This window comes from Ambystoma mexicanum, chromosome 7q (genome assembly GCF_040938575.1).
Source record: "Ambystoma mexicanum isolate Mex_15411 chromosome 7q, UKY_AmexF1_1, whole genome shotgun sequence".
In the NCBI taxonomy this organism is placed as follows: Eukaryota; Metazoa; Chordata; class Amphibia; order Caudata; family Ambystomatidae; genus Ambystoma; species Ambystoma mexicanum.
Window position 1 is genome coordinate 939949317 of NC_090941.1, and position 13934 is coordinate 939963250.

General features: G+C 49.9%; 1 protein-coding gene across 11 annotated transcripts in view; it reads left to right on the plus strand.

Moving 5' to 3' along the window:
• Positions 1-13934, plus strand: part of TENM4 (teneurin transmembrane protein 4) — a 2472585-nt gene that overhangs the window by 2295738 nt on the left and 162913 nt on the right. For all 11 annotated transcript variants that reach the window (XM_069639906.1, XM_069639908.1, XM_069639907.1 and 8 more), the window contains 3 exons: positions 5778-5897; positions 7005-7266; positions 12605-12872. In XM_069639906.1, coding sequence (XP_069496007.1) covers positions 5778-5897; positions 7005-7266; positions 12605-12872 — 650 coding nt within the window. The remainder of the gene's footprint in view (positions 1-5777; positions 5898-7004; positions 7267-12604; positions 12873-13934) is intronic.

The following is a 13934-nucleotide window of genomic DNA, read 5'->3' on the forward strand; positions in this document are numbered from 1 at the left end:
GGCAACGGCGTTTGCCTTCGACGTCGCGGATGGCTCAAGGCTACGGACTTTCGGCAGGACGTCCAGACCAGGGTCCTGGACATGCCCTTCGACGGGAACAACCTGTTTGGGAAGACAGTGGACGATTCCCTTCAGGCCATCAAGGCGGATACTGAGACGGCCCGGGCCCTTGGAGTACTGCAGCAACGGCGGACGCCCTTTCGGAGCGGCGGAGGCAAGGGCGCCTCCAAAGGTTCCGGCGGCGGTTTCGCTTCCTACCGTCAAGCGGCCCGCTCGTCGTCGCAAGAGGCCTACAGAGGACGAGGCAAGTCTGGCGGCCCCCGCCGTCGTCGCCAAGGAGGCCAAGGCGGCAAGGCCGCGTCCAAGCAGGATTGAACCGGCCGTGGGGTCGGGCCCCCACCGAAGCACCCCGGTGGGAGGCCGGCTGGCGGGCTTCGTCAGCGTGTGGGAGTCCATCTCCACCGACCGTTGGGTGCTGGACGCCCTGGCCCGGGGCCACGCGCTCGAGTTTCAAAGAAGGTGCCCGCGCGTCCCCCCCGTGGCCAGGAAAGAACTTCACGTCCCTCAACTTCTCCTGGAGGTAAAGGCGATGGCGCCCCATCCTGGACCTGCGACGCCTGAACAAGTTCATCAAGGCGCAGAAGTTCCGGATGGTCACCCTCCAGCACGTCCTGGGTCAGCTGGAGGAAGGAGACTTCCTATCGTCGTTGGATTTGGAGGATGCCTACTTCCACATTCCCATCCTAAAGGGGCACCGAAAATTCCTCAGATTCGTGGTCCAAGGGCGTCATTACCAGTTCAAAGCCCTTCCCTTCGGACTGCGGTCGGCACCCAGGGTTTTCACCAAGTGCCTCGCACCGGTGGCGGCGCAGCTGCGCCGCGAGGGGATTCACGTCTACCCCTACCTGGACGACTGGCTCATCCGCGCCAAGACGAGGGAGCTCGCCGTGGTCCACACGGCAAGGACCGTCCAACTCCTCACGGACCTGGGATTCTCCGTGAACTACGCCAAATCCCACCTGGTGCCCGCGCAAGTCGCACTGTTTCTGGGAGCGAGGCTCGACACAGTGTCCCTTCTGGCCTCCCCGTCGGAGGAGAGGACCAGGACCATCTTGGGCAAGGTGCAACGGATGTTGGTGGCCGACGCGGCCAAGGTGAGGTCCATCAAGTCCCTCCTCGGGATGATGTCTTCCTGCATCTACCTCATTCCCATGTGCAGGCTCCGGATGCGCCCGTTGCAAGAGTTCCTGGATGCGCGCTGGATCCAGACGACGGGCAGCTTCGAGGAAAGGATCAAGCTCGACGAGAGTTTCCGACGAGCGATACGGTGGTGGGGCACCCGCGCGCATCTGACGGCGGGCATGGACTTCCAGACCCCAGCCCACCAGGTGACTGTGACCACGGATGCCTCCCTAGAAGGGTGGGGAGCGCACACCGAAAATCTGCACGCAAGGGGACTTTGGCTCCCGACGGAGAAGTCCCTGCATATCAACGTCCTGGAGCTCCGTGCAGTGTTTTGGGCCCTCAGGTCCTTCCTTCCGTCCCTCAAGGGCAAGGTGGTGAGGATCTTCACCGACAACACCACCACCATGTTTTACATCAGGAAACAGGGCGGAACCAGGTCCCCAGCGCTGTCCAAGGAGGCGCAGGACCTGTGGCATTGGGCCGTCGCCCAAGGGATTCTTCTGGTGCCGTTTCATCTGGCAGGGATAAAAAACACCATCGCCGACTCACTCAGCAGGGAGCTGCGCTCGTGCCACGAGTGGGAACTACGGCAGGATCTGGTGGATCGCCTCTTCCGACGGTGGGGCACACCCCAGATCGACCTGTTCGCGACGGCGACGAACACCAAGTGCCGGAGGTTCGCCAGCAGGTTTCCCCAGACGAGGAGCATGGGCGATGCTTTCTCGTTCCCCTGGGAGGGCCTGTTCCTCTACGCGTTCCCTCCCTTGCCTCTGCTAATCCGGCTCGTCAACCAGCTCAAGAGGTCACGGTGCAGGATGATCCTCGTCGCACCTGCGTGGCCGAGGCAGATATGGTTCCCGGACCTTCTGGACTTGTCGGCGTCCCCGCCAATCAAGCTGCCGGCGGACGCGGATCTACTCTCCAGGGAAGGAGGCGCCATCCTCCACCACGACCCGAAGTCGCTGAACTTGCAGGCCTGGCTCCTGCAGCGTTAGAGTTTGGAGGATACGACATACCGGCCGATTGCAGAGAGGTTCTTGCAAAGGCCAGGGCGTCCTCGACTCTTAAATGCTACGGACACAAATGGAAGAGGTTCTCTGTCTGGTGCCACGCACAGAAGATTAACCCTCTACGGATTACGGCTCCCCAAGTGCTGCCGTACCTGCTGACGCTGGCCAAAGCTGGTCTGGCACACGCGTCCATCAAGATTCATCTTGCTGCGATCTCCCGATACACCAGAACCACGGGCCGGACGTCCTTGTGGTCTCATCGTCTGGTGAAAGAGTTCATGAAGGGACTGTTCAGATCGTTCCCGCCGGTGAAGGCTCCGGCCCCGGCGTGGGAGCTCAACGTGGTACTGACCAAACTCATGGGACCTCCGTTCGAGCCTCTGCACTCGGCCCCGTTGAAGTTTCTATCGTGGAAAACAGCTTTTCTCGTGGCCATCACCTCCGCACGACGAGTGGGAGAGATCCAGGCCCTTTCTTGCAAGGCCCCGTACTTGACTTTCCACGACACGAGGGTAGTGCTCAGGACGCACCCCTCCTTCATGCCCAAGGTACCGTCGGACTTTCATCTCAACGAACCCTTGGTGTTACCTGTGTTCTTCCCGTCGCCTTCGTCGCCGGCTGAGAGGACTTTGCACTCGCTGGATGTAGCTAGAGCGCTGAAGTTCTACGTGGACCGCACGAAAGGTTTTCGGAAGACGTCACAACTCTTTGTGAACTTTGGACCTGTCAATCAGGGGAAGGCTCTCTCGAAGGCTTCCATCTCCAGATGGCTCTCCGGCTGTATCATGTACTGTCACCGGTTGGCAAACCGACCGCTGCCTGGCCGTCCGAGAGCCCATTCCACCAGAGCGATCGCAGCTACCACGGCGTTCCTATCTGGTGTGCCCCTGCTGGACATATGCAGGGCTGCTACGTGGAGGTCGACGCACACCTTCACGAAATTCTACTGCGTCGACCGGGATTCCAGGGAGGAGTCCAGGGTCGGCCAAGCAGTGCTGCGCAACCTGTTCGCCTGAGGTGAGCCTGGTGAGGAGGTAAGATGCTTAATGTTGAGTTGATGTGATGCTTAATGTTGAGCCTTTGCCACCTCCCGTGGTTGTGCATGTGTGTACTGCTATGTATTCTTTATTCATGAGCATGTGAATCCATGCCAGACCCCATGCTGGAGAAGGAACAAGTTACTTACCTGTAACTGTTGTTCTCCAGCATGGGTCTGGCATGGATTCACATGCGAACCCTCCCGCCTACCCCTCTGCGGCTCTTCACTTGGTCATACTGCCACTTCACGTGCTTCCAAATCTGAAGATGGCTGCCAGAGGCGGTGCTTAGGTAGAGGGCAGTCATTGGCTGTGGTCAGTATGACGCAGAGACCAGTGATTGGTTATTACTACGAAAGACAGATCAGAAACGAAACTGATACTGGTTTTTTCTTTACCGAGGATTCCCAGCCTGACGACGGGGAATATTCATGAGCATGTGAATCCATGCCAGACCCATGCTGGAGAACAACAGTTACAGGTAAGTAACTTGTTCCTTTCCTCCTCCTCCATCCTGTGATAAACATAGAGAGGGAACTCGATGAACTTCACACTAGTGTAGACTGAGCTTATTAACACAGAAGGGGTGCCTGTGAGCGTGGGATAATATCCTCACACTTTTCATTTCTATTTAAAGAAAAAAAAATATATAAAGTAATTCTGTAATTTGAAGAAAGTGTTTCTGATAATGTATTTGTGAAATATAGCCGTTCCTTGCTTGTTTAGTCTGCTTCAGGCCAAATGTTTACACTTTTTTCACGGGTGAATTCGGAAGCATTCCAATATGTTGACGAGCAACGTGTCCTCGCTTAACCAATCAAAGATTCACGCTTTTAATATTGTTGAGGGCTATGCTTTGTAATGCTTGTAAACGATTTTGATAGGGGCGTCAAAATATGGTGTATTATTTTGCTTTTTACACCTGCCCTGATGCAGGTCTGCAATTATTTGCTTCGCAAAATAACATGCACTGCTTTGGCCTAAGAAGTCGCTCGTTGTTCCTCCGCGGAGAGCGGTTGCGAAAGGTAGATGGAAAGCGCGTGCTCTGATTCCAAGAGCCAGGTGTGAAAAGCGAGAGGACATTTTTACCTGTCCTTGCCAAAGTTAGACTTTTTTCGGTGCACCTTAAAGACTTCATGCTGTTCCCACGAGCGCGTGGCTGATGGAGCTGACCCGCCGACCTCGCCATTGGATATTATGGGTATGGATTTGAAGGCCTGACATCCCAGCCCTACCTCTCCGGTCTATGGGATGGAATTGCATAGCATGCTGCCTCTGACAGAGCCTTGGGGGGTGATTTGTAAGGGTCAGGGTGCCGGAACAAAAGTGATGGCTGTCAGTGCTTTGACGGGCCTGGCGGCTGGCAGGCCGCCGATTCTAGCTTCTATGCCTGGCAGCAGATACACCGTGTACTGTTCCGCGCAAGGCGGTGATGAAATGGAGTGTGTTGTCAGGGGAATCACTTGAAAGTGCCCTTTGTGTTCGTGCAACTCTTTGAACACCAGTGTTGCGCGTGTCTGAGTGACAGGTTGCCTGCATCCTTAAGAACATCAGTAACCTGTGGTCTGATGGATCTCCTTCAAAGTACCTGCTCTAGATGAGCTACTGACAGATCTGAAAACGAAGTGACCTACCACTGCTCCTGGAGTGGTGGTTAACTTACCTGCTGATTTGAGTGCTGGCCTGCCCATCTGAGTGCTCCATTGCCAACAGATCTGGGCACGCCCTGACCTACTTCGTGATCTTTCCAGCTAGCTTAAATAAATGCGGATCTCTGAGATAGCTGATCCAACCAGCAGTCTGGGACCTCTTTGGCCTGCTTTCCTGACTGCTGGCCCTAGTCATTTATCTGTGCAGGGATTGGCCCATTCTCAGATCTCTGATCTAGCCAGCCAATCCCTCAAAAACCTATCTCCGATTCTGTGACTTGGCCACATGTAGCTGACTTCCCTTAAAGTCATCGCTGTCAAATCTCAATTTCCTGGTGTGCAGCTTTTTTATTTTTCATAGCTGCCTTCCATGTGCCACATGATGCAGGTTCTATGGTCTCGTTCAGGGACCATCTTTTGTTGGTGGCATTTTGGTGTTAAGTTTTTGTCTGGAAAACTCACATAGCTAAATATACTTAGAAATGACGCGTAGTCGGGGCTATCGGCATGGCAGAGTTTTCTTTTGGCAAATTTCAGCCAAATCTGTCCACTGAGTAAAAAGTTATTACAAGTATTTTGGAAAAAGTCAAAGCAAATTCATGTTATCTTAACTAAAGGGTGGAGGTATACATACATATACATATATATATAATATAAAAATATTAAATGTTTGTGATATTTTCTTTTTTGTTTGAGATCTAGTTGAGACAGACATTATTACAGGGAGTGGAAAAGTAGAGGCCCACAAAAGATACGTTTTTTTTTCTTCTCCCAAAACATGTTTAGTACCCGGGATGTAATTTAATGAAATGTGCTGTTTCTTTATGATGACACGCCTGTGGTGTACCCTAAAGCCATGCCTCCTGTTATAACACTGCTTCTTGTCCGCTCCACAGCCATGCCTGCGTAATCCGAGGCCAGGTGATGACGTCAGACGGGACCCCACTGGTCGGAGTCAACATCAGTTTCATCAATGCCCCAGCGTTTGGCTACACAATCAGCCGGCAGGATGGCAGGTAGCTACATTTCTCCCCTGCTGCACAATGCAGCCCTTCCGCAGGGCTCAAGTCGAGGGTACACACGAGTGGAGGGAGTACCCCCACTTTTTAGGAGGGCACCTTGATATGCTAATTTCTGGTGACGCCACATTCAATTGGTATGTTAATGAGTCCACCCACTTTTTTCTATGCCTTGACCCCTGCCCTTCCATGAGACAGCCCCCGCCAGCAACGGGGGCTACGTCAGCTGCCACGGTGCTAGGCACTGTCTCTATGGCTCCCCGTGAACCTCATTACTCAGTCATGTGAGGCCTCAGAGACAGGGTGTTCTGAATCTTGTGATTGTTAGGGACCAGTGAGACCAGGGACCAGTGGGACCGGGTAGCTCGTTAACGGCGTATGCAGTATACAACAGTAAAATTAAGACAACATCCAGTGGCACACACAGTTGCGTGAACTTAGTGTGGTGAGGCATGCACAGAGGACAGTACACTGATGGAAACAATTGTAGCACAACCTATCATAGCCGGTAGAGCTCTAGTAGGCGGGACTGCCATCTCTCAAAGGAAGTGCATTATGTTCATGGGGGTCTTCCTGGACTCCCCTATTGCCCTATTCCCCTGGCATCGCCTTCTCACCCATGGCATCTAGCATGGCTGCTGGTGTGCACTACTATGGCAGAGGATGGTGTCCAGAGCCCTTAATCTGAATACTTTCGCAGACCCAAAACCCAAGGTGCTTTTACGGTGGCGAGGCCATCAGTGTTTGCTGTTTAATGAGATCCATGTACACGCTTACTCCCTCGGGTGGCTATTCGGGTGAGTAGCAAGGCTCATCAACCTGTCTTGATAGTGGAATGCCCTTACAAGGGTGTGCTTATTCATGGGTGTATACATTTGGACAGTAGATAATGACCATCAGATCTACTCATTTGCCTCGTTGCTATACCACTGTAGGGGCAGGTTGGTCTCCACCTCTGTCATTGTTTTTTTGTTTTTACTATCAGTGCATCTTTGCAGATTATGTGGATAATTCAACAATGCAACTGTACGTGAATATGCTTTGCAGCGTTCGACAAACTTGTGACCGCCTCCCCTCGCCTTCTTCTTTCTACCCTGCAAACAGCTTTGATTTAGTCACCAATGGCGGCATTTCGATCACGCTTCGTTTCGAGAGGGGCCCGTTCATCACACAGGAGCACACCTTGTGGCTGCCCTGGAACCGCTTTTTTGTCATCGAGACCATCGTCATGAGGCACGAAGAGAACGAGATTCCAAGCTGCGACCTCAGCAACTTTGCCCGTCCCAACCCAGTGGTCTCAGCCGCCCCTCTGTCGGCCTTCGCCGGTTCCTGTTCTGAGAAAGGTCCGATAGTTCCTGAAATCCAGGTAGGCGTGATCTTCTGGCAATATTTGCATTCAAATGTGTTTCCAGTGCAGAGGGGGCGCATTGTACATTTGGTCTGTTTAACCTGGTCCTTGCAGGGTCAATGAAGTGGTAAGGTTAGACCCATTTCTGAATAATCAGCAATGAAGAGGAACACCTTTTCATATATTAGCCCATGATTACCTGGATTATGGTGATGGATTATAATATCTTATTTAAGGTGAGCCTGTGTTTAATCACTGTTTTTGTCTGTCAGATTTTTAAGAGCTTCTATTTGAAACTTAGTTATGACTGGAAGAAGCAATCTGAACCGAAACGATTAATTGTAATCTAAAGTGCAGTAAATATAGGCAAGAATAAAAGTGCGAAGCTCTTCTACAAACAAATTGTAGAAATGTCAATCCTTCTCTGTGTAGATCATCCGCACAACATGATATCACATCCAAATCTACATGTGGTGTGAGGCAAAAAGCTACTGGTTGAAATCTGTCACAAGGCCTAAAAGCAGCCTGACTTCAAAATGGCCGAAAAGGTTTGTAGCCATGCATTGGCTGCACATGCTCACAGGTCTCGTGCTAGCCCCCCGAGACTTTACCAAGGAAGCCTTCATGCTGCAGCAAGCAGAACCACAAAGGAAGTCTTGGGTCATACACTTGCTCTACCCAAGGTGGCAACCGCATTGTTTGTGTCCAAAGGGGAGCCTCGTTTGCCTGTGGTACTAGGATGCTTTGGTCCGGGGTGTAGTATGTAGGTTGGTTGTGAAAGTGTAATGTACTGATTTACTATGTATTGGGAGGGCTCTGCAATTGCATGTGTGGGTGGCGCAGTTGGTATGCACATTGAATGTTGTAATACAGATGTGGAGCGTGTTAGTGTGAGGAGCGTCAGAGACCTTGATATGCAGACAAAACTGAAATCACATGTAGCAGATCATAGCAAGGCATGAACAAAGCATAAACACCCTCACAAATCATTAGAAGTCGCAGGAGCTCGTAGGAAGGACCTTACACTCTGGTGTCCTCACTGTGTTTCCACCCCTAGCCTCCTCTGGCAGACAGGTCCCATTTCACTTTCTCGCATTGTCACTGTTTCTCTCTCTCTCTCTCTCTCTCGCTCTCTCTTGCTCGCTCTCTTTTCTTTTGTTCTCTCTCTCTTTTCTTTCGTTCTCTCTCTCTTTTCTTTCATTCTCTCTCCTCTCTCTCTCTCTCTCTCAAATAGAAACATTTTACCATATGTGTGCCAAGGGGTATGCCAGTCAAGAACCTGCCTCCGTCTGACTACTTGCAGCTCAGCTCTTTAAAATGAAATGCATGCCCCGTATGTAGCCAAAGGTGCAGAAAAGTCAATTTCCCTTCTGAGTTTCCATCCACCAAAAAGGGAGTTGACTGACCAACCATGATCGTGTTGCGCTGCCACTGACCTCCCTGTCAAGTGCAACGCCTGGAGGAAATCTTGGCTTTTTATGCAACAGCACCTTGCATGCTATTACTTTTGGGGCAAAACCTATAATGGGGAACCAACACTGCAAATCTCATCATAAAAATTCATTTTCATTAAATAGCCAAGACTGTCTGCTGGTGCCACAAAGGACGCAGGGCCACTTTCTGGCATTGGGCAGGGCCTGTGCCCTGGGTACCAGTATCCCAAAAGGGTTGCATGTCACCATTACGTTGTGACCCACAAATTACTCAAAGTCAAAGATAATACTAACGGTGGCCTTGTCATGGTCCAACGGAAGCTTCTGCATGTTTGATTTGGAGCCCCCGGTAAAACCAGAGAGCGGACCTTTGCCCGTTCCACTCTTGTATGGCTCCATTCCGTGCTTCTTCCATCCATCAAACGAAAGCCCTCCCCCACCCACCTTGATCTGACCCGGCAACAAACAAGCTTACTGGAAATGAAAAAAAGACTTCCTGATAAATAAGTAATTGGATCATGTTATATTGCCAATTAGTGAGAGCCAAGTAAGTTCATGTGAAAGTTATCTTTAAAAGTCTGCAGTTTTGTTCCACTCCAACCCCAAAGGGGATTAACGACGAAGTTAATTAAGCCCCAATCGAACACAGTGCGTTACATCTAAAAGATGGTACATTATTCAAGGACCGTAGGAGGTGGCAAGGAGGGAGGACATTATGGCGAGTGTACTTGGGTTATGTATTTTTATAGATATGAGAACCGAAAGCCTTCATGTGGGGTTTAACACCTGTATTTTGTTGCCCGGGTACACGTTTTCTTGTTGCAGCTTAACTATCATTCGTATGTCCATTTGGTTGTGCCGTAGCAGAACACAACAATCCTACAATAGTCACAATATCAGAAAGTACACTGATGAGGGCTGTTGAGAAGGCGACCGGTGGACCTGGCAGTGCTGTCCGCATGCATAGTTACTGTTAACGCAAGCTGTACCTTAACTAGGAAACAGATCAGGTATGATGGGGTCGTCTCGAAGGAGGCACACACAATATAGGCCACTATCCATGATGTCAGCCCTCTGTCCACACAGAAAGAACCATCAAAAGATTTGAGCAACTTCTACCCGCTCCTGTCCTCTTTCGCATCCAAGATGTTAACCGGTCAGTGAATGTCAAGCTTGTACTCGACCATTGTGTCGCCAAATATTCGTTTACAGAGTTGTCTTGTTCATCCGACCACTACTACTTCAGAAACTCTCATACTGCTCAAGTCCCCAAATACCATGTAATGAACAAGGCTACCTTACTAGTACCAGCATCTTATGATTCCCAACTTTTTATAACTATAAAATAGTATTTCCAAGGAAGCATTTCAGAAATCATGGCAGATGTTTGCCAAAATCACGACACCTGAGGGTCAAAAGCATGATCTTTTCCAAAGGTTTATATCAAAATAGTTCTATCTTTCAATGTGAACCAATGGTGCTCCGGCACCTCTCGATTGCATGTTGCCTGTGACTAGAAGGACAAAGGGCCAGCCCGGGTCCTCTCTTGAAGGGAAAAACTGGTAACTGGGTAACCATGAAAAATCCTCCTACTTCTGATTGCGCAAGATGCTGATTTCTAAGATCAGGAGCCCAGTGATAAAATCTTAAGACCAGGGATGAATTCACTAGGGTATGCCAAGTGCCTACAAATGGGAAAGAACCTTAGTTCAGTGAACAAAATAAGCTATGCTTGCATGTAGTACGTTAGTGCAGCTATGCAGATCTTCCCGAATGCAGCCCTATATCTCTACGCTTGCAGATGCCGCCCCTTCAGGTATAGTGCAGGGACCTGCAAATGAACAATAACTATACAAATTGGCTTGGTGTTCCTAGCCCCAGTGGAAGCAGGTCTTCCATTGAGCAAGCAAGCTGATTGTCTGTGCCCCACGCCCTGTGTGCTGATGAGGCCATATTATTTATTTATTTTTGAACATTTAACCCATGACGGTGGCTGTTAAGGGCCTAGACGAAGCAAGGGTCAGTGGGAAGGGGTGCATAACGGGGAGGCTCAGTCCACCGCTGCGGTTTATATTCACAAACACGTTATATTAGACAAACCAATGCAGTGGCCGCTGCATCTGCATACACCTGCAAATTGATCTCAGACTGTCGCCCTTTCCTTACTGCCCAGAACTGCATTACCTTGGCCAGGACCTTGGTCATGTCCAAACTGGACTACTGCAATGCACTGTACCAGGGCACTAATCAGGGTAATCTTAACAAACTTCAAACGACCCAAAACAATGCCATTAGAGCAGCCCTTAACATCCCCCGATCTCCCCACATTTCAGAAACCAGGAAGAACCTCAATTGGCTCTCAATCGCCCAAAGGATCTCCCTGAAAGCACTGGCCCTCACATACAAATGTATTAACCACCAGGCCCCCTCATACCTAGCCTCGCGATTCACTCAATATACACCAGCACGAGCACTCAGATCTGCACAAACCCAAGATCTTGCGATCCCTAGATTCAAACTTCATTCCGCTGGAGGCGCTAGCTTCCCTGTCCTGGCAGCCAAGCTCTGGAACACTGTACCACTCATGATCAGAACACTACCTTCATTCAACCAATTCAAACACAAAGCCAAGCTCTGGTTAGCTACATCCCACTAACAACGGCTCCTCTGTTCTGGACGGGCCATCGGGGACCTAGCTCTGTTCTGCTCTGCCACGATATATGCCATGATTTGTAACGTCAATTGTATACTCTGTTTGCAATCTGCTGGGACTATTGTGATGATGTGCCCCACCCGTAACGTAATGCTCCATTACCTGTAATTTAACGTTCTACTAAGATATGCGCCCGGTTGCCCTTGGGCCTGGTCTGCGCTATACAAATAAAACAAATACAAATACAAATACAAATATTGGCATTAGTACCCACGAAGGGCACACACTGGGGCGTCAGCAGACTGGCACAGCTTCCTCAGAGGCTCTGGTAAGTCATCCTTTTCATGTTATTTACATCTGGCCCTCCTCTATGCAGATTTCAGGTGCTGGAGGCAGCAGGGGGGCTGGAAAGGTGTCCAGGAGCGATGGCGGAATGGCAGGCGGTCTGCTCAGAATGGCAGAAATGCAGTGGTTAATCAGCCTGCTTTTCAAGAAGTGCCTGATGGGCTGTACCCCATGCCCTGGGTAGTAATGAAGCAATATAACCCGAGCAGGGGGACATGGGTCACAAGCCAGAGCAAAGCAAGGTCTTTAACATAAGCCCGTGGGCACTACGTGACCCGTAATGCTCCCCTGCAAGGGTTATATTGCCATTAGTACGCCGGCACGTTGCACAGGGATACTAATAGTGTTTAATCTCATGTTGAGTTTGCTGTTTCTCACCTCGAGATAAAAACTACAAATCAAGATGGCGCCATGGATCGGGGAGAAGGGAACTTCATGTAGTCCCTTCTATGTTCTATGGCGGTCATTGCCAGATCGGGGATGCGCCAGAAACACTAGTGCTCCCGGTGCGTATGATGGGACGCGACAGCGCAAGGAAAGTGGAGTGGGGTGGGGGTTGGAAATGTAGAAGAGGAGGGTGGGGGGCAGGGGGCGCAGGGGAAGCGCATTTACCCGATTCCATTTGAGGAAAGATAACAGCATCCTGCTCTGAGGATGCTCGGAACGGGGTCTGTACCGTGTGGTAAAGACCCTGTTGTGACCCTCCTCATTGGCTCAGAGGCCGCCACACACACACACACACCCCACGCCGGGTACTAATGAACATTAAAACGGATGCCTGTGTTCCCTGCTTTATATCTGTCATCCTTGTAAGGTGTATAGATGCAACCTTGAACATAAATTTGATATAAACATAAATGGCAGATGGGCCAATCCTTGTTGGCTGTGCCTTGTCTTAACACCGCTTTCTTCCTTTGCTTCTTAGGCCCTGCAGGAGGAGATCAGCATCCCTGGAAGCCGAATGAAGCTGAGCTACCTGAGCAGCCGCACCATTGGCTACAAGTCGGTTCTGAGGATCAGCCTGACCCATTCCAGCATCCCTTTCAACCTCATGAAGGTCCACCTCATGGTGGCAGTGGAGGGCCGCCTCTTCAGGAAGTGGTTTGCAGCCGGGCCGGACCTCTCCTATTACTTCATCTGGGATAAGACTGATGTCTACAGTCAGAAGGTCTACGGACTCTCTGAAGCCTTTGGTGAGGGTTCAAACTTTGCATCAACCTGCAGTGCAGGACCTGGTGTCTGCAACCACGCGCCCCTTTACAGTATGGTTCTCTCTAAAGAGAAACGGTGCTCCCTAGAGTGGGGAGGCACTTTGGCAGTGTCTCCTATCACACCTGTTTTACGTGTACGCCAGTTACCCTCTTTATACGCTGCTAACTGTGTGATTTCACAGGTGTGGTTGGATTGTAAACTGACCAACTGGCGAGACACGGAAGGATTGAAAGCTTCCTGACACCCGCTATAAATGTTATATGTTTTGGGGAAGGGATTTGTGATTGGAAATAAATCGCAATCATATTACTTGTCCTGCAGACATCTGTCCTGGCTTGAGGCAAGGAAGCGAAGGCCTGGTTCCTTTAAAACATAAAGCTTGGGGCTGCCCTGACATTTAGGCATGATTGCTGGCTATGAGGCCATGGCAGTGCACATTTGAATTGAACTGGCATAGAGAGACGGATCCACTCACAGCCAAAACCAGGCATCCAGTCATCAGTCTATTTGTGTTGCTTTGTAGAAGTTGTTGCAGAGCGGCAAAGGTTCAGTCGAACATGTTAGACTGAACCTTCGCCGCTCCGCAACATTTTGTGCACTGTCATTTTGTGGGCTAATTTTCATATTTGGATGTGTTCTAATGCTATTCTTCACATTGCTACCCAGGAGAACCTCAGTGTTTTAAATAAATATGCAGTGCATAGTTAAGGTCCAAAGTCTCTATAATGTTTCAGAAAATTACTTTTCTTAATATATATATATATATATATATATATATATATATATATATATATATATATATATTCATAAAACAATGCAAATATGAATGCATAATGTAAAAAAAAACCTTTAGGATTCTGTGGCATCTTAAAGCGCCCGATTTAATCCTGTGCACTTTAAATACAGGAACCTCTGTGTGACCTTTCACCTGGTGGTGTTTGTTGCATCTAGAGCACTTTGCATCCCATGTTGTTGAGCTCCTGGCTTACTTTTTTCTTTGAAGATTTCTTGACACTAGGAAACGTTCTGTGTATTTCAGCAAC